General features: G+C 36.1%; 1 protein-coding gene across 3 annotated transcripts; it reads left to right on the forward strand.

The window, feature by feature from the left end:
* Window positions 1–6990: 6990 nt before the first annotated feature.
* Window positions 6991–11189, forward strand: LOC147619984 (putative E3 ubiquitin-protein ligase XBAT31). Of its 3 annotated transcripts, none has more exons than XM_086772101.1 (8): window positions 6991–7149; window positions 8227–8499; window positions 8579–8710; window positions 8797–8918; window positions 9068–9217; window positions 9309–9419; window positions 9630–9888; window positions 9973–11189. In XM_086772101.1, exons 2-8 carry the CDS (start codon window positions 8317–8319, stop codon window positions 10408–10410), a joined length of 1395 nt encoding a protein of 464 aa, XP_086628227.1. In that variant the 5' UTR covers window positions 6991–7149; window positions 8227–8316; the 3' UTR covers window positions 10411–11189. The 3 variants fall into 3 exon arrangements, with proteins under 3 accessions (XP_086628227.1, XP_086628229.1, XP_086628228.1); XM_086772103.1 differs by lacking the exon at window positions 6991–7149 and adding an exon at window positions 7465–7603; XM_086772102.1 differs by lacking the exon at window positions 6991–7149 and adding an exon at window positions 7704–7851.
* Window positions 11190–27363: the final 16174 nt, after the last annotated feature.

Genomic DNA, 27363 nt, shown 5'->3' on the forward strand with positions numbered 1-27363 from the left:
GCGTCTCCCATCGATGCTAGCGCGTGTTTATAGTGTGTCTCCCATGGATGATGATCTATGTGCAGTCAAGTTAGTCTCTCGACATTTGTTGTACTTGCGTGTGAAATGATGCTATAGGTGCAATTATCATTACCAAAGCACCATTGGGAATAATGGGGAAAACCTCCTTTGAAAGAACAAATGTGATAGTTAAAAAGATTGATTATACATAACCAAACCAATGGCAATACTACATGATCTCAAAATCAAGATTTTCTCCTTTACTTCATATGATATTATAGTAGGCTAATCATTTATGTGAGAATCCAGAGTAGTACATGATTGTTCTCTACAGATTATGTGTACTTAGAAAGGATGGCCAAATATTGAAGGTTTACCTAAACACATGGAAAACACATCCCACACAAAACTGCACTTAGGAAAGGATGGCTAGATATTGAAGGTGGACTTAAACACATAGAAAACACACCCCACACAAAACTACGGATCACATGTACGGCTAGATATTGAAGGTTGACTTAAACATATGGAAAACACATCCACACAAAATTGCAAAGTTTGTGAAAAGAGGAACGCTTCAGGCAATTTTTAAAAGGTAAGGTGTCTTTTATTTGGCGAAATTCGTAGTTTTGTTGGGACGTAACTAATGTAATTCACCAACTAAGTTTGGTTTACTATACCTAATTCCCATGTTTGACATTTTTAAAAAGTGTACTTTGTTAAACTTCACTCATCTTTTGCTTTGTTTTTGGGCATACTTTTTGAGATGGAAAGATTTTTATAAAAGCTTCACATGGACATGTTGATTCTTTGCTTCAATGTTCATAGTTAATGCAAACTCTACATTGTAATTTCAAAAATTAAACACAATTTCTACAAGCTCTAATGAAAGAAAATTTACACCCCCAAATGGTGAATGATCTTTTTATAAGTTCTTCTAGAGAGTACACTAGTTGTGTGGCACTTGACTAATTATTTTTTAAAAGCTTTTAATGATAGGGTTTGTGATACTCAATTCAAGAGATTAATAGCTCATTTTATTTACCATCAAGTAGGGAGTTCATTTTTCCATTTTAATAGCCAAAGGCTTATTGCCACCTCTTCAAGGAAAAATCCAAAAGAAGGAGACATGCAAAGGGTAGAAGCTTTGCAACATGATGTTAAAAAGGGTGTTGAAAATTTGCCACTCATCACTAGTGAACTATCACCTTTTTCTTATCAAAAGTCAAGCCTAGAAACATTTAAATAAGTGATTTTTATTTTGTAGGGGCTAAACATGTGAGATTAGCCCACATACCTTATTTTAGTCAAGAAATGAATAACATGTGGCATTTTCACCAGATGGTTAGCCTCTACCCACCTTTATCGAGCTGAGCCTTACTAGCATGTCAACTTAGTCCCACCTATATTCGCCCCCACATTCTTGTGTGTGTGTGTGTGTGTGTGTGTGTGTGTGTGTGTAGAGAGAGAGAGAGAGAGAGAGAGAGAGAGAGAGAGAGAGAGAGAGAGAGAGAGAGAGTTGGTAAGGTTTCCTAGTAATTCAAATTGATGGGCTCAATATACAAGGAATCCTTTGATCTCTCTTTGTGGACACGAGAGATTTAGTAAGGTTCCTAGTAATTCAAATTCATGGGCCCAATTTACAAGGAATCCTTTAATCTCTCTTTGTGGAATTTGATGAGGCTTCTTAGTATTTTAAATTTATATGTTTTAAATTGACAAGGAATCATTTTCTCTCGTTGGGGGACTCTCTCTCTCTCTCTCTCTCTCTCTCTCTCTCTCTCTCTCTCTCTCTCTCTCTCTCTCTCTCTCTCTCTCTCTCTCTCTCTCTCTCTCTCTCTCTCTCTCTCTCTCTCTCTCTAACACGAAAAGCAGCACCAAGCAACCTCTTGTTTCATGTAACAATTACCAATTGTGTTTTTTGTTTGTCTAACTTGCACACACAAAGAAACAAAACATAGGCATGAAGGGAGTATTTTCAACGAGCATACAATAGGGACACCATGAGGTATAATGGGGTGTGGGTTTTTATTTTTTAGTGGGGCAAGGAGGAGGGGCTATGGGGGGAAGGGGAAGGGTTGTGTGGTAAAGGTTGTTAACACACACTTAGGGCCTGTGTGTGTGTGTGTGTGTGTGTGTGTGTGTGTGTGTGTGCGTGTGTGTGTGTGTGTGTGTGTGTGTGTGTGAGAGAGAGAGAGAGAGAGAGAGAGAGAGAGAGAGAGAGAGAGAGAGAGAGAGAGAGAGAGAGAGAGAGAAGGGTGGCTATATGTAAGTTTAAGGACTAGGTTTGTGGGAGAGGTGGCTTGGCCACTCTCCACATTAATGAGAGGCAACATAGAAGCTTGTCTTGGTAGAGCTTCCACCATTTTGATTTGACTTAGCTAGTGTGAAGTGCCGACTTGCAATGTTAGCTTTTCATTAGAGGATATAAAGATATAAATATGCTCATTTTACACTTTGAAAGTTAAGTATGCAAAATTAAAGGTTATATGGATCATATAAAGAAAATATTTAAAAAATCTAAATGCACCTTAGAAAGATTTCTAATATATATCAAAAGTAGCTTTAAAAATTAGTGATATTTCAAATAGTTAATTTATTTCATGAGAAACCCTATCCAAATTATCTTGTTAATCACATGATTTGATGTGATGATTCAATAAACCAGTCTCATCAACTTGTCATTTAATATTGAGCTTTCTCACATTCCAAATTTGCTTTGTTAAAAATTGGAATCATCATCAAATTATCTTCTTCATCAAAAAGCTTAATCACATTTAATTGTTTTATCCTAGATTCATCATGCCATGCATTATTAGAATTTCCCAAAACTTAGAATATTTGAAAAAGGCCATGCCTTTTGAGAAACATTTAATGTGAATTATAAGATATCTATCTAATAGAAAAGTTTAAAAGCCAAATAAGGTATGGAATTTAGGAGCAATAATGTGGGGATGTTGAAAGATGACCTTTTTTATTGGAGAAGATACAAAAGGTTGTCTTATCCTAAAATTCCATTTACTACTGTGGTGAAGAGGTGGATGTATGTATAAAAATCAAAAGGAAAGGAAAAGCAACTTCCCAACTTTTTTAAAATTAAATGTATCTAACACATAATGATTAATGCATTAGTAGAATACTCATACTTAATGATTAATAAAATTCATCAGTTGCATACTCACACTCAATGATTAATAAAAAACTTCTATAAGACTCGTGCATTGAATGTCTCAACCAAGTAAGACAATCAATCAAGTAAGACGTCTAAAAATCATCTATAAGACTTGTGCATTCACGAGTCTATAAGCCAAGTAAGGAGATAATGGTTTGATGCTATACTAAAAACACTAACACATAAAGATGAATTTTTAAAAGAAGAAATAAAATGGAGGTGCATTTGTGAGTCTCTAATGTTTCATACAAACTCTAACACTAAAAGAAGAAATAAGGTGTTTATTAAAATAACTCCATTGAGGATACAAAAGGGTATTATAGCTAATAGCTAATAGCTAATAGATAATGTTTCATACAAACTCTAACACATGAAGGTGCATTTTTAAAAGAAGAAATAAGCTGTTTATTAAAATAACTCCATTGAAAAGGGTATTATAATTGGAAATAGCTAATTTGGACTTTGAAGGAGGGCATGATTGATGAACATTCATAGAAAGGTGTTTGATTGATGAATTCATTGATTGAGTGTAGGAGGACTCATAATAACAAAGTGAATTGAGAATACTCAAGGTAAGATGGAGAGGAAACACTATATTAAGATATTTTCTATCACTATGTTCATCGCAAGAACTTTTTATTTATGGGCTATTATTATTAATATTTATTTTATAAATTCATCTATTATTATTTATTTATGGGCTATTATTAATAATATTTATTTTACAAATTCATCATGGATGGCTTCTATGTGTGCTAGCACTCCAAATTCATGCATGGTGTAATCAAGTAATTTGGCTCCTCAAGGCTTCATTGTCTTTGGCATAAGGACATTGGCTATTATAGACATCAAAGATTGTGACTATGCTTTGATGCATTGTTATTTTACAAGTGTGAATGGTTTTTACTCCAACTAATCAAGCAATTCATTTGTGAGGCATGTCACATGACTTATAACACATCCTTGACTTTGAAATATTTTGAAGGAAGGTACCCCCTTCTAGTACTTAGGTGTGTGAAAGTGGCTTTCCTTAAAAAGATAAAAACATTTTGAAAGCATATATTTAGAGCTTTCCACCTAATGCTAATACCAACGTATTTGTATGTTTTAGAAGCGAATCTAAGCTTTTTAACCCTATTCTCTTTCCTCAACTACTTGTCATCATCACTTACTAAGTTACATCCTTATGTTTACTCAAAAAGAGGATTAAGACCACAAAGTCATGATAGTGTCCAATACAAGCACTCCCTATTAAATGAAACAATATAAAACTATGGAATACAAATATCTACTTATTGTGACAAAAAAAATGTAAAGGTTTTTTTTTCAATTGATGCAAAATCCAGCATAAGAGGGACAAAGATGTGATAACAATCTTTGGATGTTCATGTTTGAACTTTTTTTTAAAAAGAGTATGGGGCCTCTAAAAATATCTTGTATGTGAAAAGTGTGATTCTTGGTTGGAGAGTAAGAAGAAAATTAAGCCCAAAAGTTTAAAGAAAATCATAGGAAAATAATCTTGGATGTAGAAATGTGGTTTAGAAAAGGCAAGTTGTTTCTCCTTCATAACTTTTTAATTTTGAGTATAAAGGGTTTAAACATGGGGTTGGCTAATCTATTAGCAATCTTAACATGAAAAGTAACAAGGGTTTAAACACGAGGTTGGCTAATCTATTTTAGAGATCTTTTATCAGCAAAGGGTTTGACATTAAGGCCCTCTATTGATAAAGAAACTAGATTTTGACAAGTCAAGTCAAGTGGAGAAAAAATCATCAAGACCTTGAAACTAGACTTTCAGGGGACTTTCAAACTCCTAGCGCCATAATAATAATAGAGGTTGGATTGTAAATCATTACAACTCTCTGTTAATGAAGAAAAAGATAATTACCTATGGTTAATCAATAAAATTTTAATGATAAGTGAAACACAATTAATTTAAAGAGTTCAAGAAGTGAAGGAAAAGATAATAAATTAATTAATTTAATGATAAGTGAAACGCAATTAATTTAAAGAGTTCAAGAAGTGAAGGAAAAGATAATAAACTATGGTTAATCAATAAAATTCTAATGAAGAGTGAAACACTGAAGAGTTCAAAAATTTGGATCATTACGACTCTCTGTTGATGAAGGAAAAGATAATTACATATGGTTAATCAATAAAATTTTAATGAAAAGTGAAACATGATCGATTTGAAGAGTTCGAAAAGGAAAGAGACATATAACTAAGACAAGCTCTAGGGGGTTAAGAGATAAGGAGAGAGATTAAGAGATAAATATCCATATAAAAACTCTATGAGACAAGTAGCTTTTGGGGTTTTGGGGAATTGGTATTGGAGCACACTCTCTTTGTTTGTAACATCTAAAATGAGCCAAATTCATGGTTTGATACATATGTGTAAAGGTATTATGCTATGTACTTATATACTACACTACGAAGTGAGCATAGTAACATAACACAACACATACATATAGTATACTTTATGAATAATAATATGCATATACATATGTATATGTACATGTATGACCATGACAAGCAAGCTTACCTTGATAGGCACCCCAAGTGATCAGAATTGACAAGAGTCTCTAATTACCATGACAAGCAAGCTTACCTTGATAGGCACCCCAAGTGATCAGAATTGACAAGAGTCTCTAATTACCACGTTTTAGGCATTTTCAATGTATTTTTTTGAGAAGCATCGTAAAATCTCTGAAGAATTTTACGATCAAATTACCATAGTATTTTAACACTCAAGCTTCAAGATTTATTAATAAGAGTTTTTTTTAAAACACTTATGTATGTGACATAGATCACATGTAGATTAGATGTAAACAGACATATATGTATGCACATATTCATGTATATAATGCATATATTATCATGAGTAAAATATGAACATACCTAGGTACATAGGCCTATGATACATAGATATAGATGGATGGCATGATGGCTATATAATCATGCATTAATGATATATGTGACACAGATGGCATGAATATGAACATACATAGGTCTGTGATGCCACATATACATAGATATATGTGGCATAGATGACACGATGGCTATATAAATACATGCATAATACAGACATAGAATTAGGGCTACGTCCCATGTTGATTACGCAAATTTCAGTAATGTATCAATTAGCTAGGTATACTGGAGTCCCATGTTGATTACGCAAATTTCAGTAATGTATCAATTAGCTAGGTATACTGGAGTCCCATGCTCTCTTTTTAAAGCTCCTTGGAGAGTAATGGTGGAGACCCCAAAAAAAAAAACATGTTGTTCACATCCCAAAAAAAAAAGCATCTAAATCTCATTTTCAAAGAAAGAGAAAAAAGCATAATCGGTGGTGGTATTGCTCTTCTCCCTGCACATGGATAAGTAATGTGTGGAACATCCCAAACTCATGTTGACTCCCCAAGACTACTAAATCAACGTGGGACGCAACTCTTATATATGGGAAATAGATGGCATGAATATGTACATACATTGGTCCATAGGCCTTTTATATATATATATATATATATATATATATAAGTAGTTTGGCTGGAATTAGATAGAATAACACACACCCTACATGCCACAGCTTGGAGAGGGGGGGGCTTGAACCCATGAACTCGAGACTCTCAAGGACCACCATAACCAGTCCAGAGGCCTATTAAACATAGATATAGAAGACATAGATGGCAATGGGCATGATGGCTATAATTCAAGCATACATAGGCATAGATGGTATGTTGGCATGATGGCTATAATACAATCCATGGATGCATACATGCACATGAAAACTTACTATATATTATTGTATGGGTTGTGAGAATTGAAACCCTCTGCCCAGCAACAAGGGTGGGGAAAAGGGTGTTTTTTTTTAAATACCGAATTTCGAAGGCAGGTGCAGAGCAGAAATCAAGGCCAATTCCGGCCACTTTCCTGTGAGGTCGTGCATGGGCTCTGCACAAATCTAGGCAGGTGTCCGGGTAAGCTGGGTTTGTTTTTTTCTTTTTCTTTTTAAAATTCCACCCTCCTCCCCTTTGGAATCTTTTAGCATTTCCAGAAATCTGCAAATTTGACGGTGCTCTGGCCTGCGATTTTGCAAATCCCGAGAATATCTCCGACCGTCACACGGATCTCCCCCATTTAATTAAGAGGGCATTAACCAGTGATTTAAGAGCGATTAAGATGGGCATTGAACAGTGATTGTGATTGTAATTTACGAGCGCCTTCAAGCAGATTCAAAGTGCTCTAATCGCTGTTTACAGCGAATCATTACTCCTGCTTTGCTTAATTGGGGGATGTTTTAAAAGCAGTTCACAGAAATCATGAGGTTGGTCGCCAATGGGTAGGTGATTAGGGGGCGCCATCAATAATTGAAGAGTGATTATAAGAGAACGCTGGTGGGCTTGATGAAGCACTGTTCTAGGTTTCAACCGGGTAGGCTGAGATGTAATTTTTATATTTTTATTTTATTTTTTGCACTGTCCGATCTGTGCTTTTCTATCGGTTCGGTGGGAAATCACGCGGGACGTTTGGCCATGGCGATAAAGGGTTGTTACGATCAGTAAGAGATTTTCCGAAAGCAGAGTTTTGGCTATGGCGATGAAGGGTTGCCATGATAAATAAGAAATTATCAGCTCGAGCTTTTCACCAATGGAGATGGAGCTTCATCGCTGATAACAAGGGTAAAGCTTGCTAGTTCTATGAAGCTCTCTGCCTATGACGCTGCTGCACAGCTTGAGCTTTACGGCTATGGAGAAGGGTCATTTTGAGTGATGAAAATTTTGGCTATGGTGCCAGTGCAGCACAGATCAAGCTTTGTGGCTATGGAGATAAAGTTTTTTTTTTTTCCTTTCGTTATGGGGATAGCAGTGTGATCACTGAGTTAAGGGTGGGTTTATGAGGCTATGGCTATGGGGATAAGCGCTTTGATCGCTGAATGAAGGGAAAGCTTGTTTTTTTGGCTATGGAGATGCACAGTTTAATGAATAAATTCAAAGCTTGGGTTCCCTCAAGCCTTTTGGACCACTGAATGTGCACAAAAATGTGTGTTTTTCCAGCTATGGAGATGGACCTTTGAAGAAGATGCCTCGTGGCTGTGGCCATTCTTGGATGACTTGCTCCATTTTGTGATCTTATCCCATATAGCAATGGGGATCACTGTGAGCTGTGGGCACGATGCCGAGAGGGAGCTCTTCTCTACCATTCGGGAGGGTGACTTGCAGCATGCCATGGCTATCCTCAACAGCAAACCAAAGCTCATCAATGGTGCCCTCTCTCGCAACCGCCACCTCTCACCTTTGCATTATGCTGCCTCACATGGCCAATCTGAGGTAAGACCTTCCTTTTAATTAACCTATCATTCAATCATCTGTTACTGTATGGACTTTGCTAAGAAAGCTCATTATGCAGGTACTTTTGTTGCTGTTGGAGAAGGGTGCATCGTTGAATGCAATGAATCATCATAGACAGACGCCTCTGATGCTTGCCTGTAAAAATGGAAGGGTATCTTGCATTGAGCGGCTTGTGGACTGGGGAGCTGATGTAAGGGTTTTAACCTACTTTTTGTCATGCTTTTTCATGCTGTGCAAGCATCCTTTTAACTCAATATACTTGCTTTGATGCCATAGATCCTCGTGTTTGATGCTCCCAATGGGAGGACGTGCCTCCATTATGCAGCAAAGAGCGGCCACCTTGATTGTGTCCAACGAGTTTTGGATGCTGCCCAGATGCCCCCAGTGGCACAAACATGGTCAGTGATATCACAAACTTTGCCACTCATTTTGTTAAGCAGTCAGTGGCACAAGGCCATTGCCACCAGTTGTGGCTGGTCATTAATGTTGTTTTGGAGCCATAGCTGAGATTGATATGTGCCTCTTTGCACTTTTATCTGATCTGCAGGGGTTTTGCCCGGTTTGTAAATGTGCGTGATGGCAGTGGAGCTACACCTCTACACTTGGCAGCCCGGTCCAGCCATTCTACAGTAGTCCGCTTGCTTTTAAGCAAGGGGTCTCTCGTGTGTGCAACGACCACAAGATCTGGTGGAAGCGGGTGGGGTTTACTTTATTGTCCACCTGTGTTTTTGATCTTACTGCGCACTGGAAATTGAAATCCCTACTAATATAATGATTTGTGTTTTCAGCTGTGGTTTTGGCAGCACACCATTGCATTTTGCAGCACGTGGAGGATCATCAGAATGTGTTAAAGAGCTTTTGGCATGGGGTGCTGATCGGATGCAGAGAAATTCACAAGGGTAAGCAAATATTTCAATCATCTGAATGGCACAAGTGTATGTGTGCGCTCACGGGGGTGCACTTGTGCCTTTGAATCATCAAACAGCCCTGTGAGAGTTTTAGGAGGCTGGAAGAGTCTTGGGAGGTGTTAGGCTTTGGGGTGTGAATTATGATGTGAGTTCCACATTTCGTCATGCAGACTGTGTCACCATGTAGACTGTGTTTTATAGGCACTCTCCATTCTTCATAGCTATGAAGTACAACAACACAGCTTGTGCATCTCTTCTCAACCCTCTTTCTGCTGAGCCCTTGGTGTGGCCATCTCCATGGAATTTCATGAGCAACCTTGATCCTGGAGCTAAAGTTTTGCTGGAGGCAGCCTTGGCCCAAGCTAATGATGCATGGGAAAGGAGGATATTTTCTTCTCGTAGTGAGACTGCAGCAGCCGACTCATTGAAAGAAATGCAAGGATCAGTTAACGAGCTAGAGGTAAGCATTCTTAAATCCCTACCCTCCCCTTCCCTTTCCTTGTATGTTGGAGTGTGATTGTTGATAAATCCCTACTGTTCACAGATTGATGATGACGAGATTGAGTTGTGCTGCATTTGTTTCGAGCGTGCCTGCACAATTGAAGTGCAAGATTGTGGACATCAAATGTGTGCTGGTTGCACACTTGCCCTCTGCTGCCATAACAAACCCAACCCGGCCATGCCCAACTCCCCAGCTCCTGCTTGCCCCTTTTGCCGCCGTAACATTGGACAGCTCAAATGTGCTCCACCCAAAGAGTTGGAACAATCGTTTGAGGGGGAGAAAGATGAGGATAAGGATGTGGAGCTGGTCACCGCTGCAAACAAATCCAAAAAGTCTGCAGAAGGAAGCAGTAGCAATTTCATGGGTTTGGTCGGTAAGGGATCCTTCCGGCTCTTATCCTCGGCCAGGGGCTCTGGGCGTGTGGTAGATGTGGACTCACTAAAGGAATGCTCCTCTGAACAAGACATGCGTGCACTTTGAATGTCAAGAATGCTCAATCACGGGCAGAGTCTCTTGAGCTCGGAAATCTCTAGTTGAGCAGGTACATGATTTGGCCTAGTTTTCCATTGACCCATACAGAGAAGGATTTGTGTGGTCTATCACACGATGACAAAAAACATTGGTGAGAACCTGACTTGCAGTTTATCCACCTAGTACATGGCAATAGTAAAACAAGAATATTGCACATAGCAATGTACTTGCAATGTACACTAGGCTAGTCTGAAGATTTGTGGGCCCAAAGCTTTATGTGGAAGGGTAATAGAGTGGTATTATTGAGCGGTATTGAGCTATACTAAATGGTACTTAGCGGCCATAGATATCTCGCCCTCTAAAATTCTGGTGATGTGCAGTTGTCGCCTACTTTAGAACCATAAGGGAGAGAGATCAGAGTAGCAAGTTTTGTCAAGTTGTTGCTGTGTTCTGAATCTAGCAGTGAGTTGGAGCTAGGCAGTGGAAGCCCAGTGAGAGGCCTCGTATTTTTGTTCTTTGGGAGGCAAAGTCCATTGCTCTAAAATTCTTGTCAAACAAGGTGTGCTAGTAGGCACTTTATTGTCCACAAAACCCATGAGTTTAAGCTATGTGCCCCCACCCTAATGATGACATGCCTCACTTGCCATCTTGTACTTTACATGCTTTTCTTTGAACTTTGAGCAGTTAACATTGTAATTCCCTGAAGGAATTATTGTAAGGATTTTTTATGGTATGGTATCAGTACTTTTCATTTTTCACAGAGTTTTTTTCAAAACAAAAAATTTCAAGCATTTTGATTATGTGATGACCATAAAATTTTATAAGCAGGGGTGCATGATTGTACAATCTTGTTTTGCTGAGAGAGAGAGAGAGAGAGAGAGAGAGAGAGAGTCTTAATGTCTTACAAAATGCTACCAAGGAAATACATTAACAGTTATTTGTCATGCACATTGGCATGATAAACAATACAAACTAAATGATTCCTTTATGTTATTGATGAAGCTGCATTATGATTAGACTCTTAAAACCTTCGAGATTGTGTTTAGTGTGCACAAACTCGGGCAACATTCACAATTCCCAAGAGGCTTGGAATGAAGGTTGCTGTCTTATTTGTTAAGAGTTTGACAAGAAAAAAAGACCTCATGAAGCTGATATCCTTTTTGATGTGGTGTGAATTTGATATCCTTTTAGATTTGATGTGGTGAAGTTGATGTCCTTTTTTTTTGGGTAGGCCATGCAAAAGGCAACTCTGGCCTTGCTCAGGCTAATTCCATACCACTAGTAATATTCATCTCATGTGTGTGCGTGTGCGTGTGCATGCACGGTGCATGCATGCATGCGCGTGTGTATCACTGATTTTACTTAGACCCATAGAGTCCCAATGGAAGCATGAATGAAGAAGTTGTGCAAATCTTGCTTAAGGCTGCGAAAGTACCAATTCTTTCAACAAAAAATGTGTTCTTAGATAGTTCTATTGGTGGTTAAAGGCAACTTGTGGCATAAGGTATGTGACCAAGTGCTCGAAAAAAAACGAAAAAACGTCATTCTAGTGTTTTTGTACTAGCCAGAATTAAGAAAGATCGGCTGAGATTTTAAGTAGCCCTTATTTTAAGGAATGATTTTTCATATATTTCAGTTATAAAACCGACATTTAAAAAAAAAATTCAGATAGATTTAAGAGTTGTCATTTTGATTGATTGAAATCTAGAAGCTACATGAAGTATGCTAATATGTTAAATTTAGACGTGAACAAAAGCAGCTTTGGCATAAGAAGTTCGTGTAATCTGATTTACATGCAATTGGAAAAAAAAAAAAAAAGTGGGAATGTCCGTCCATATCACCGGACTGCTCCGTCCACGCCGTCCGTTCTTCGTCCATCTCCCGTCTGCTCCGTCCACCCTTCGTCAAGGAACGTGTGCTCCGTCCATCTCCCGTCTGCTGCCAATCAATCAACCAGAAACTCTCTCTCTCTCTCTCTCTCTCTCTCTGTCTGTGTGTTCTGCGACTGGGATGGCGTGCGACGCACAGACTAGACGGGGACGAGCGTCACGTCATGCACAATCCGTCGGACGCATCGGTGTCCGTCGTGTATCGCCCTTCTCAAGCCATTTTGCCCTTCACACACATTAGGGTTCTCAACCACAAAATAAATATAACCTTACCATAAGACATTCACCCATGGAAAGTTAATATCTTTAAAAATTTTAACAGAATTTAAAAAAAAACAAGGACTCATATAAGAAATCAACCTTCCATTTCTAAATTTGACATTTCCAAGACATTGATTAGAAATTGTAGAAAAGCTATAAATCCAAGTTCACTAACTCTTCCACCACTATTAGTCGTCACGGGAGATCAAGAATGTGTGTGTTGCTTACTTTAGACCACTACCATTATAGCTTCACCAGAATGTAAGATTGTCTATTTGAATAAGAAGTCATGTTACAAACTTTAGTCATGTTACAAACTTTAGTATGCCAATGGCATTTGTCAAGCTCAAAATGAACATTAGATAGTTGGACAGTTGTAAACAAGTAGCCAACTTTACCTTTTCTCTTATAAAAGCCTTGTATGGCTAGCATGCAAACTAGATTCTAAAGTTTACTTAAGGGTTTGTAGTTTTCCAAGGTATTTAACTAGACGTGTAAGGGAGTTTTATTTGGAGTGCTAGATGCATGCATGTATTATCCCAAACAACAAGTTAATGTAAGCAGTATTCATCCAAAGATACTTGGCATGAATCATTTGTGTAGTTTAGATAATATATACTAAAATAATAGATTTCTATAAAGACGACATTTAAAATGATAGATTTCTATAAAGGCAACATTTAGAAAAGCAACACCATCTTTACATCAATCAATGCAACTAAAAACCACATTCAGTAGTACCATTTGCAATTTGTACTTTAGCATTTATGCAAGGCAAACTTAACCCACATTGTCCATCTATCCAAATAAGGAAAGAGTGTAGAGTATTTTAACCATACAGGTTCATGTTAGAGTATAAAAGTCAGTTCTTAAAACATTAGTTAAATACTCACCAGGACAAGATCAAGAAACCTACTAATAGCTTAATATAGTGCTCGTAGTTCAACAACAACAAAAAGGGTGATGATGCAGAAAGAAGCAAGATTTTGTACCTAGAAATGTGACACACTATCGACAAAAAAGGCATATATCACACCCAATTGCCCACAGAAGAAGAAGCAACCAATTGCACGAGCCAACAACAACAACAATAACACAAAGGGTGATGATGCAAATAAAAAGCAAGATTCTGTACCTAGAAATGTGACGTGCTACAATTGTTGACAAAAAGGACATATCATACCCAATTGTCCAGTTTAGAAGAAACAACCAATTCAAGGAGCCAAAATGATTGATAGCGAGGAAGATGCAAAGGATGACGACTTTTCTCTTGAGAATAAGAGGGTAATTCTAAACATTAAGATATTTTCAATGATTCAAGTATTCATAAACCTATTGTTAAGGAAGTTTCACCTCATACACTTCTAAAAATGAAAGGAAAAATTAAGGACAAGGAAGTAAATATATTGCATGGTCCGACGAGAGTACGCATGATTTCATTTCCGAAAAGCTTGTGTATGCTTTTAAGTTGAATGCTATTCCTTCAAAGTACCTGATCAAGCTTGCTTTTCAAAGGAACAAAGTATAACTTAATGAACCGTGGGAATAAATAAGTATAAATTTCAGTACTAGTTTTCCTTTGATTACTAGCAAGAATGATATAATTTAGACTATTATAAATAGATTTAGCAAACTGGTTTATTTCATTGCTTATAAAGACATTGATTGCTTATCAACACATGTTTTCGTCAAACAAGTGTTTGTGCATCATGAATTACCAAAGATCATTGTTTACGATAGACAAAAAGTTTTGTAGTGATTTTTGGACTACTTTATTTGATAATCTTAGAATAAAATTTGATTTTTCTACTACTTTTCATCTTGAATCAAATGGGCAAAATTTGATTTTTCTACTACTTTTCATCCTGAATCGAATGGGCAAACTAAAGTAACAAATAGTACAATTCTTGATTTACGTAGATCTTATTTTTTATCTCAACCTAAGCAGTGGGATAAGTATTTACGCATTTTATAATTCACATATAATAATTGTCCTCACACTACTACTAAGAAAGCACCATTTGAGTTAGTCTATGATAAGGCTTTGCGAACTCACGACTCATCTTCCATATTCTATTGAGGCTGCCGATTCTTTTGTTAGGGACTTCGACCAAATTCATGAGTTAGGAAAATTGAACATTCAAAAAGCTCAATAAAAGTGTTTGAAGTATGCAAATCATAAATGTAAACATGTCATCGTCAATGAAGGTGATTATGTACTTCTTCGTGACAAAATGAGACTTAAGTCCGTTAGAGACCAACGCTATCGTAAAGTTAGCTCCTAGATTTTTATGGACCTTTCAAGATTATTGCAAAGATAAATGACAATGCATTTACCATCTAATTGGCATATTCATAATTCTTTTCACGTTAGTCTTTTGACACCTTTTAGTAGAGGACCTCTACCTTGTCACCCTATATTAGAAGAACCTCTTGAGTTAGTAGATGAAGAAGAACATCTTGTGCCTGAGTTTATCACTAACCATGAGGCCACCACTACACGCATAGGCAACACTTATGTTAAGTATCTTGTGACTTTAAAGAATCTTCCTATTGAAGATGGTAAATGGATGCCAAAAAGGTTTTTTCATTCTTACCAAAATCTCATCCACTCATACAATCTATGAAATTGATGTAAATTGCAACCTAAGTAAGAGGGAATGTTAGTCATAACCTCAAGTGGGGACACCTATGTAATCATTACTTACACATGATGTATGTGTTGGGAATATTTTATATGTGGGATATGCCTTTTATTTATATCATTTTCTATGATTAATGTTTAATCAGTTGTCTGCATTGATATGATTTAGTTAGTATTAATGTGTCTAATCAGTTGTGTGCATTGACTAATATTATTTTGATGTAGGCAATGATTGAGTGACGAACTATTCGTTAGTCTTGCGGATGGAACATTTGTTGGACCATAATGAGATATCTTGGAAGACATGTGAATACCTATTATGGTTATATAGTTTGGCATTTATATTTTTGGAAGGCTAAGGCCTCAAACCTTTATACATACCAATTAGTATTTATAATTTTTATAGGCCCAAGACTTGATAATTTTAGCTTGCTATATTTTTGAAACAGATTTTATACTCAAAAACTTAGAAAGCTTGATGAGCGCCACACTCATCCACCACGGGAGATTAAACCCAATCTTGTGTTGAACGATGATCTCTCTCTTATTTTCAAGCTTTCATGTTTATTGATTTTGGCATAAATTTGTTTACGCAACATTCATGCTACTAATTTATTTTAAGTCTATAGTTTGCTCTATATTTTGTGTTTGACAAAAAGAATTCTTCTCCAAGTGTCGTAAAGGTCTTGACATTGGTATCATAGCTGTGGGGACAACTCAAGGAGAAGAATTTTTGGATAAAAATACCAAACAAATTTTTTATGCAAGCTTTTGAAGCAAAGAGGGCTAAGGAAATAATTTTTAGAAATTCTTAAGGCTTCAACAAATCAAGAAATCATTGCATGGGAAGAGCCAAAGACTACAAGGCACTGTTATTAGGTACTTGTGAATTGGTGTTATAGATATATATTTTATAATATTTTTTGATGCATAATGATCTTGATTTTATGTATGTTGAAATCAGCTTAATGGAATGTGCGAATGTGCACAAGGTTATTTTATTAATTATTTAGGTTGGCCATGTGCCAAATGTTTGTAGAAATTATTTATGCACGCTTGTGCATGGCGTTGCTATATTCCAAGCACATAGGCTACAAGAGTTTTGATTATTTACACTTAGTGTATGAACAAGCTTTAGTGCTTGAGCTATTTTTGTTAAAAGTGGAAAAGCAAAGCCCAATTTTGTATGCACTACTATTAATAGCTCCTTGGGATATTTATTGAATACAATTCTCAAAATACTCATGTCGTGGAAGTGGAGCTACACGCATGAGGAGGGAGATTGCACCCAATCTTGTGTTCTTTGATTTTATGCTCTTAAGTTATACTATGGTATCTATGGTTTATTGTTATTATTTATTAATTTGTGGATTAATCAATTCTTCATGTACCTTGGTCCTGTAATAACAATGGTATCAGAGCACGGCAAATTCAGATATTGAATTTGGGTCAAATCAAGAAATTGATTTTTTCTCAAAGGTTATTGGATTGGAGCAAATTTGAAGGATTTTCAACAAATTCAAAATACTTGAACGGTAAGAAAGAATCTGCAAAAAGCTTGCAACAAGGATACAAAGACTTTGGACAAAGACAGAGTTCATTCAAAAATCTAAGAGAGAAAGAAAGAGAAAGTGTGGAATACCTTTAGGCAAAAGAAGACATGGTTATGTGAATTTTGTACACCCTTGGATGTGATTGAAGATCAAGGGCAAGGAAAGAACGTGGAAAACGACAAGTGGATTTGCAAGAAACCACCCTCTTCAAGTAAAAGTGGTTTTCATGGATTCTTAGCCTCTTTGATCCGTTCGTATGGATGAAGTCTACAATTGAAGGAGGATTGTGCTTATGGTATTTAATCTCCCATAAATGGATTTATGGAGAAACCACTTGCAGGTTTCTATTTCTTTTGGAATTAAAAAGAGAAAAAGAAAAGGCTTCAAAGGTATTTCTTTCTTCTACACAGCGACGACGGCAGCGCAAAATACCCAAAGTCATTTTTTCTTCTTCTTCTTCAATCGGCGTCAACAGCAGGAATCACCAAATTTCCTCTTGTTCTCTCCTACGCGACTTGCTGGTGAAGGATAGAAAAAGAGCCATTTTTTTAATTATCTCAAAGCTTTATAAGCTTTATAGTAAGCTTTATAATAAAAAAGCTTATAAAGCTGGTCTTCAAACCATTCCAAAAAATCAAAGAAGAAGAAGGGACTCTGCTCAAGGAAATCCAGAAAAAAAATCAAATTTTACAGGGTACAAAAAGTCTGCAAAAAAATGTCAAAAAGAACTTCGCTTTTTTTAAAAAAAATTAAAAAATTTGGAATCTTTTTGCAATAAAATTTTCAGCATCAAAGGACATCAAAGAAACATCAGCAATACTTGGAGGTGTTAGTTTGGCTCCAATTTTTTTCCACCGAAACTCAAGCTTCTTGACCATGCTCGAATTTTTTTTGAAATTGGAGTCATGATTTTTGAGCTAAGTATTATTTGTTTTTCACTCATATATTGAATATGTTGAACTTGAGGATTTTGATGTGTTAACTGGTTAAATAATCAAATTTCTTTCAAGTTGCTTTTCACTCTATTTTCCTAGAATTGGATCCATGTAATAGAGGAACCTACAAAAGAAAACTTCAGCAAGTGAGTAAAAACTTTGATGGAGGTTCTTCTACAAAATATAACACCCCTTTTCAACATTTCTTCAACACATTATTATTAGCATTATTTCGGCATCAAGAAATTATTATCTTGGTTATCTTCTTCAACATTTTTTGACTCTTTTGAAGACTTCTTCAATGAGTTAATATTTGGATTTATTATCGATTAAGGCGTTATTGGATTATAAATTCTATTGCTCGTTTGCTGGGATGCCATCGACTTTGAGTGCTTCAACAAGGCTTCTTTCAAATATACGGAACTCATATAAGTTTGTTACTTTTTCTATTTTATTTCTGCGCTTTCATATTATTTTGCTTCATCCTTCTACAATGGTAACCTATCCTCTACCCCCAACCATTCAAGAACAACTTCAGTCACTTCAAAATCAGATTCTTGTGTTGAGAAGAAGTTGACGACGATGGATTTAGAAGACAGGTTATCCTGCAAACAAAGGCATAGACATGTTAGTGCTACATCTTCGAATTCCGATGGTGATCAAATTCAGAGAACCGTACAAGCTACTCTCATAGCTCAAGAGTCTACAAAAGAAAAGAAGATTAGCCGCAAAGCTTTTACTTTTCAAATTTTTGATAGCAAGAAGGACGCTCGCACCATACTTGCTTGGCTCAGTCAACTGTGATACTAATCACTTAGTGGATAATGCAGCATTATGGTGGAATGACAAGTAAACACAAACCAAAAACTTGGAAGAGATTTCAAAAACTCATTAAGAAAGCTTTCCTACCTTCACAATATAAAGCTAAAGCTCGACAAAACGATGGTCTATATTCAGAGACAACTTGACAAAGAGAATATATCGGCTTATGTGAATAGGTTTTGGCAAACCTTGTTACAAATACAAGTAATCGAGAAGGTTCGCACCAAGAATCAAAGAAGAAATTTAATAGTAGGTTTTAAACCTACAATTTGATTAGAGGTAAATATGTTTCGATCGCATTCTCTTAGCTCCGCTATTTCATTAACCTTAAATTGAAAAGAAAAATGGTTTTTCTAATAAGAAACCAATGGCACCCCAAACCTCGACATCAACATTTTTAAAGCTTAAACCCTCTCCGAAATCAATTGATATATCTCTTAATGACCATAACACATGTATTGACTCCAACATAGATGTTTCACAACAAAAAGCTAATAAACATGATTCAAAGAAGTGTTATGGGTGTAACGAGATTGGACATATCGCGTCAAATTATCCACGAAAGTCAAAGTTTATTTCACTAAGACTGAATATGATCAATGATGATGAAGAACAAGACTACCACGGCGATTACTCCAACTCTTGAGGTAACATATTTATTTAATCCGATTATTTAACACTTTTTGGTAAATTTCAATAAGATTTTTTATGCATCAAAAGTAGAACTTCTTGAAGGAACTGGCCCCTCCATCTTGAACTATACTTTATGAAATTTTTCACTATGTATTAGTCTTATGGTATGGGACACGAGATTACTCCTGTGTGAAGGATTCTGATGCATACTTATCTTTAGATCTATGTGGGATAATTTATGGTGGTATGGGACACTAGAATTTATTACACATAGAAGTCCTTGATACAATGTCTTTTGTTATAATTAGAGAACATACTTAAATTTGTATAGTATACAACAATTGATATTCTTTGCTCGTAAAAATAATTAGAGAACATACTTAAATTTGTATAGTATACGACAATTGATATCCTTTGCTCGCAAAAAGCAAACACACATTTAAGGTCATTTGCTTATCTAAGCAGGACACATGTTACATAATGTCCACCCTTTAATCATCGTATGGGGATGCCGGACGCTAGTGTGCCATCCTAGTGAATCGGTATCGTGGGTGACTCAACATCAAAATCTAGTGGTATTGGCATAGCTTGAGACCTTGCTTAACGGGTGTATGTTGTTGAGGTGTAACAAGTAGTGCCATGCTTGACAAATGTATTGTGGTCAAAGTGAAACAAGTGGACTATGCTAACAAGTGGTAACTCACACCATGCTAGATGATGTGTATATAATGATACTCTCATCATAGTGAAATAAGTGGTGAATATATGTTGTGTTTGTGCCTATCAACGTTTCATATATTGGGATTAATTGTACAAAAGGTAATTAATTGGGATATGTTTATAAAAATAGGTGATGAGTAGTGCGTGTGTCGCACATAAGGGAGCTTATCTATATTATATTATTCTATATTATTTGTGATTTGATGATGAGTGCAAGGATCACCAATTTAGGTGTTGCACGAGTTTTGTTGTTGTAACATTTTTCTCTACACAACTGAGGACAGTTGCTTCCTCAAACGGGAGGACTGTTACACGTATATATTTTATCATATTTTTGATGCATAATGATCTTAATTTAATGTATGCATAAATCAGCTTAATGGAATGTGCGAATGTGCACAAGGTTATTTTATGAGTTATTTTTATTGGCCATGTGCCAAATGTTTGTACAAATTGTTTATGCACACTTATACATGGCGTTACTATATTCTTAGCACATAGGCTAGAAGAGTTTTGATTATTTACACTTAGTGTATGAACAAGCTTTAGTGCTTTTATAAAAAGTGAAAAAGTAAAGCCCAATTTTGTATGCACTACTATTAATAGCTCCTTGGGTTATTTATTAAATACAATTCTCAAAATACTCATGTCGTGGAAGTGGAGCTACATGCATGAGGGGGGAGATTGCACCCAATCTTGTGTTCTTTGATTTTATGCTCTTGAGTTATGCTATAGTATCTATGGTTTATTCTTATTATTAATTAATTTATGGATTAATCAATTCTCCATGTACCTTGGTTCTGTAACAATTGGAAAGTTGAGTTACATGATTTTGGGAACCTTTGGACAAAGATAAAAGGATTCAGACCATTGGATAAAGCTCTTCTTCATCACCACCTTCATCAAAACCGCTTTCCAAAACCATTTTGGACCATTAGATAAAGCCCTTCTTCACCACCTTCATCAAACCGCTTTCCAAAACCACTCTCAAGCTCAAAACCACTTTTTTGTTTCCTTTATCTCTCCAATATCAAAAGCTATGGGTGCAAAAAGCAAGAATTAAACATCACTTTTCTTTTATTAGAATTGCAGAAGCTTCAAAATTGGGATTTTAGCAAAATCAATAGTGATGGGCGCTTTTTCCTTAATCAATTTTCTTCAAAAAAATGCATGGACTATTTATGCTGTTGCCGGCAATTTCCTTTTGCCTTAGTTGTTTAGCACTAAGAGGCCAGCCTGCCGACTCTCCTTTTCATGGACTGTTTGTGTTGCCGCGCCACCGACCGACTCCCCTTTTGCCTTAGTTCTTTAGCTAGCCTATAAGCTAGGTTTCAAAGGTTTTAAACTTTCATAAGGCTTATACTAAGGCCTTAAGTCAAGCTCTCAAAAGCCTATAAGCGTTAATACTCAAGCTTACAAAAAGGCCACATTTAAAGCTTGCAAGGCCTCAAGTACAAATTTATATGACAAATCCCATCCCTCTTGTGACACAAGAAAAACACACCCAAAAAAAAAAGAAGGAAAATTCAAGGACTCTTCAAGGATTATTATTTGGGGATTTGACAAAGTGTTTCAAGAGCAATTCACCATCAAAGCTCTCCACATTTTGGGCCTCTTCGACATCTTTTTCTCAAGTTCTCCCAAGCTCACAAATGCGCGCTTTTTGGCACTTGAAGTTGTTGGTTCTTACTCCACAAAATTTGGCAAATTTTAAAGCAAGGCTATAAGTATTGCTCCACGTGTTATTTTCTTGCTTATCTTAATCACTACCAATTTTTTACTCATCATGACAAACCCACAACCACCTTCTATGTTGAAGCCACTCCTATCTATTTAAGCTCAATTAAATGAGAAACGAGCTAAGAGAATAGAGATGGAAGAACTAATCTCTAGTAGAAAACGAGCTCAAAGTGTTGAACCTGAACTTGACATTTGACGTACCATCAAGAAGACTTTCTGTGAGCAAGAATAACAAAAAGGAAAGAAAATCAGCCGAAGCTTTCACATTCCAAAATTTTGATGGTAAGAAAGATGCAGGGATGGTGTTGTCATGGATTAGCCAGCTTGATGATTATTTTTCTGAGGATAGATTTTTCGAGAAGGATAAGGTTAAGTGTGGTGCAAATTTATTTGGTCAAAAGTACATCATTATGGAGAAATGCAAATCAAGCAAGGACGAGAAAGGCCAAAAACTTGGAAGAAGTTCCAAAATCTTATCAAAATCAATTTCTTGCCACCTGAGTACAAAGCTAGAGTGTGTAAACAATGGGACATGCTTTGTCAACTTGACAAAGAGACTATACAAGTATACGTGGATAAGTTTTGGCAAATTCTTATCCAACTACAAGCCATTAAAAGAGTGAGATCAAAGGATCAAAAGCAAAATTTATTGCCAGATTAAAGCCTATTCTTAGGGCGGAGATCAATATGTTTCAACCTCGTTCTCTATGCACGGCAATCTCTTTAGCTTACAATTGTGAGTGAAAGAATGGAGTTCCAAGGGAGAACAAACCACCTTAAGATTCTCATGCTAACAAATTTAAAAAGTTTGTTCCTTTTCGTAAGTTTGACATGCACAAGCACACCAATGACACTAAAGGTGTTGTTTCTAACAACGATAATTGTCGTGCTAACAACAACAATAATAAAAACGGTGATGATGCAAAGAAGAAGCAAGATTATGTACCTAGAAATGTGACATGCTATAACTATCAGTAAAAAGAACATATATCACACCCAATTGCCCATAGAAGAAGAAGCAACCAACTATACAAGCCAACAACAACAACAACAAAAAGGGTGATGACACAAAGAAGAAACAAGGTTTATAACTAGAAATGTAACGTTCTACAATTGTCGCGACAAAAAGAACATATGGCACCTAATTGCCCAACGAAGAAGAAGCAACCAACTGCATAATTGATGGCAAGGAAGATGCGAAGGATGACAACTTTTCTCTCGAGAGCAAGAGGGTAATTCTAAACATAAAGATATTTTCAATGATCCAGGTATACCTAAACCTATTGTAAAGGAAGTTTCATCTCATACGCTTCTAAAAATGAAAGGAAAAATTAACGCGACGACAAGGAAGTAAATATATTGCATGACACTAGAAGTACGCATGATTTCATTTCCGAAAAGCTTATGCTGCATGCTCTTAGGTTGAATACTATTCCTTCAAAGTATAAGATTAAGTCTGCTTTTCAAGGAACAAAGTATAAATCAATAAACCATGGGAACAAATAAGTATGGATTTCATTACTGGTTTTCGATTTATTGCTAGCAAGAATGATATGATTTGGACTATTATAGATAGATTTAGCAAATAGGTTTATTTTATTGCTTGTAAAAAGACATTGACTGCTTACCAAGCTACACATGTTTTCATATAAAACAAGAGTTTATGTATCATGGATTGAAAAAGATCATTGTTTCTGATAGAGATATAAAGTTTTGTTGTTAGTTTTGGGCTACCTTTTTTTATAAGCTTAGAACAAAACTTAAATTTTCTACTGTTTTTCATCATGAATCAAATGGGTAAATTGAAGTATCCAATAGTAAAATTCTTGATTTACTTGGATCTTATGTTTCATCTAAGCAATGGGATAAGTATTTACACATTTTGTAATTTACATATAATAACTATTCTCCCTCTGCTACTAAAAAGTACCATTTGAGATAGTCTATGGTAAGGCTTTGCTAACTCCTATGACTCGTCTTCCATGTTATATTGATGCTACATATTCTTTTGTTAGGGACTTCGACAAAATTCATGAGTTAGTGAAATTGAAAATTCAAATAGCTCAAGAGAAGTATACAAAGTATGCAAATCATAAACATAAACATGTCATCTTCAGTCAAGTACATGAAGTATGCAAATCGTAAATGTAAACATGTCATCTTCAATGAAGGCGACTATGCACTTCTTCGCATTGAGAAAAGAAGACTTAAATTTGTATAGTAGAGAACAACCCTATGATGGTAAAGTTAGCCCCTAGATTTTATGGACCTTTCAAGGTTATTTCAAAGATAAATGACAATGCATTTAAGTTTATATTACCATCCAATTGGCATATTTGTAATTCCACGTTAGTCTTATGAGATCTTTTAGAGGACCTCTACTTTATCATCCGATATTAGAAGAACATCTTAAGTTAGTAAATGAAGAAGAACATCTTGTGCCTAAGTTTATCATTAATCATGAGATCACCATTACATGCACATGCAACACTTAAGTATCTTGTGATTTTCATTCAAGAATCATAGTATTGAAGATGTTAAATGGATGCGAGAAAGGTTTTTCCATTCTTACCAAAAATCTCATTCACTCATACTATCCATGCAATTGAGGTAAATTACAACTCGAGTAAGAGGGAATGTTATTCATAACCTTTATGGTCAAGTGGGAATGCCTATGTGATTATTACTTATACATGGTGTATGTGTAGAGGATATTTGATGTGTGGGATGCGCCTTTTATTTATATCATTTTCTAGGATTAATGTGTTTAATCAGTTGTGTGTGTTGGTATGATGTAGTTAGGATTAATTTGTCTCATCATTTGTGTGTGCTGGACTAATATTATTTTAATGTAAGCGATGATTCATTGGGAACCGCTTGTTAGTTTGCAGGTGAAAAATTTGTTGAACCACAATTAGATATCTTGGAAGACATTATGGTTATATATTTTGGCATTTTTATTTTTGGAAGGCTAAGGCCTCAAACCTTTATATATACTAATCACTATTTTTGGCATTTATGTTTTTGAAAGGCTAAGGCCTTAAACCTTTGTACATACCAATTAATATTTTTGGCATTTATATTTCTGGAAGGCTAAGCCCTCAAACCTTTATACATACTAATTAGTATTTATACTTTTGGTAGGCCCAAGACTTGATAATTTTAGCTTGCTTTTTTTTAAAGAGATTTTACACTCAAAAACATTTTTGAAGTCGTCTTTTTGAAAAGCAATCTTTAATACATAAAAATATGGATAAGTGGTACGACACGCCACACTCATCTAGGGAAGATTGAACCTAATCTTGTGTCGACAATGATCTCTATCTTATTTTCAAGCTTTTAAGTTTATTTATTTTGGTATAAATTTGTTTATGTAAGGTTCAAGCTACTAATTTGTTTCAAGTCTATGGTTTCTTCTCGAAGTGTCATAAAGATCCTGACAATGTTGCTTCATTTAACTCTCTAAGAGCACCACCTTCATCAAATAAGAAAAACTATCAACTCATTATATTCCATCTCAAGAGACATCCTTAGTACTAGTAGGATCTCATCGTACTTTGAAATTCCTTCTATGTTGGTGAATAACATAGCTTTCATATCATCTTCATCAACTTGTGCTTTGGTGATAGTTAAATGATGAAGCCTAAGTTGCTCAATTGTTCACCCAAAGTTTGATTCTCATTCATCCTTAAATCAAAACAATTTTGCTTAAGGAATACCTTTGAGTTATTGATTTTTTGCTCAATTGTTCACCCAAAGTTTGATTTTCATTCATCCTTCAATTAAACACTTCTACTCAAGGAATAACTTTTAGTTGTTGATTTTTTATCGCCGAATAGATTCTCCAATTTCTCCTACACCTCTTGGGTTGTTTCTCAAAGTCCACATGATGGATGAGATTGTTAGTAAGTCCCAATCATTGCCATTTCTTTGTCATTCTTGTCCTCCCACATTAGGGTTTTCTGGGCATCTTCTTGAGGCTTCTTCTCCGTTCCTTTGACGACTCCTTCTTGCATTAAGAGAAATTAGATCTTAGTCTGCCATGCTAGGAAGTTTTCCCCAATAAACTTCTCAATGGACATGTTTCTCATGTGTGCCTCCATTCTATAGGAAGCTATCAAGTGACATGGCTGATTTAGGAAGAAACACACATGCTAGTGAGCTACCTTTGATGAAGAGATATTCCTATTAGGGTGGCATTTATACGCTAAAAACACATGCCAAGATAGTAGGGGAGAGCTATTGTAAATATTGCTTTCTTAACCTAGTGGAGGACAACATTAATCTTCATAGGATTTTAGCCTAACGTACATTATTTAAGGTGTAGATAAGAAGAGGAGGTGGCATGGCCACATGGGTGATACTAGGTGGCATTCTAGATATAGGAGGGGCATATGTGGGTGAGGCCTTGGAGCACATGTAGGTGACTCCTAAGGTACCTTATTTGGGGTGTAGATACGAAGAGGATGTGGCATGGCCACATGGGTGATACTAGGTGGCATTCTACATATAGGAGGGGCACATGTGGGTGAGGCTTTCGAGATACAAGGGCACATGTGGGTGAGGCTTTCGAGATATAGGGGCACATGTGGGGGAGGACTTGGAGCATTTATGATAGCCCATGAGGTGGACATAAGCTTCAGTAGGAGCCTCTTCTTGTCCATGTATCTATATAGGAAGTCTCTTCTTGTGCATGTATCTATATAGGAAGTCTCTCTCTCTCTCTTTGTTATTCATACACTTGAGGCTTGTATGGTGATAGATGTCACTTTAATAAAACAATAAGCTTAGTGCTTGGCTCTTTGTTATCGCACTTGGTCTCTTGTGTTTAGTGATTCTCATTCTCTAGTCATGTTTAGTCTTGCTTGTTAAGCACTAGCTCTAACCAACACTTGGTATTATAGCTCTTGTTGGTATTAGTGATTAAGCTAAGAGGTCTAGATGTTGAGGGTTGTATGATTCTTTCGTGAGCTTATTAAAAGGCTAATTAGAGTTTAGAAGGAGGGAAATCTATGCTTTTGATGTTATCATTATGCTTAAGAGTGAATTTGTGAGGCATACATTGGGATAGAGAGGTGACGTTTAAAAGCTATTCGTCTTAGAGGCCCAATGCAGTGAAGATACTCAAGTTGAAGAGGCGTGTTCTTGGAATCTCAAAATGCTAAACTTGAAGTAGTGAGCAACTACAAAGGCTTGACATCAACACTCTCTAGTGCAAGCAATGAAGGGCATATATTTTGGAATGGTGGTTACAAGAGGTAAAATCTTGCAAAACTAATGATTGATGTGATAAATTAGTGGCTTGAAAGACTTAGAAGTGTCTCTAATTTAAGAAAAAGAAGTTTAACAAATACTTATGCTCATATCAAAACTTAATGGTGATTGATTATCCATGGCAATAGTAGAAGAGCTTGAACTCGAAGCTGTTAGTAAGGTGTTTGGGTTTGTTCAAAATCCTACAAAGAATGCATTGAATCACAAACGTAGCTTATAAGCATTGGACTTTATTAATGTCACTAATGAAGGCACTAATCCAAAATTAACACTAAGCAAAATCCTACAAAGAATGCATTGAATCACAAGCTTAGCTCATGAGCACTGGACTTCATTAAAGCACTAATCTAAAATTAACGCTAAGCAAAATCCACCCCATCATGATAATTGTATGATTTCTATATGTTTAAGTTGAATTAATCAACTATATGATTTCTATATGTTTAAGTTGAATTAATCAAATTAAGCATCGCCTATAGAAACAGGCTTAA

The sequence above is a fragment of the Cibotium barometz genome, chromosome 32 (assembly GCF_041138505.1).
Source record: "Cibotium barometz isolate CiBa-2024 chromosome 32, ASM4113850v1, whole genome shotgun sequence".
NCBI classification, from domain to species: Eukaryota; Viridiplantae; Streptophyta; class Polypodiopsida; order Cyatheales; family Cibotiaceae; genus Cibotium; species Cibotium barometz.

What these genes read in the sequence shown, in the direction of transcription:
- LOC147619984 (XM_086772101.1), top strand. Translation starts at nt 8,317, where the DNA reads ATGGGGATCACTGTGAGCTGTGGGCACGATGCCGAGAGGGAGCTCTTC. An exon ending in CCCCCAGTGGCACAAACATG is followed by an intron (nt 8,919 to 9,067) that starts GTCAGTGATATC and finishes TCTGATCTGCAG; the next exon opens with GGGTTTTGCCCGGTTTGTAA. An exon ending in GATCAGTTAACGAGCTAGAG is followed by an intron (nt 9,889 to 9,972) that starts GTAAGCATTCTT and finishes TACTGTTCACAG; the next exon opens with ATTGATGATGACGAGATTGA.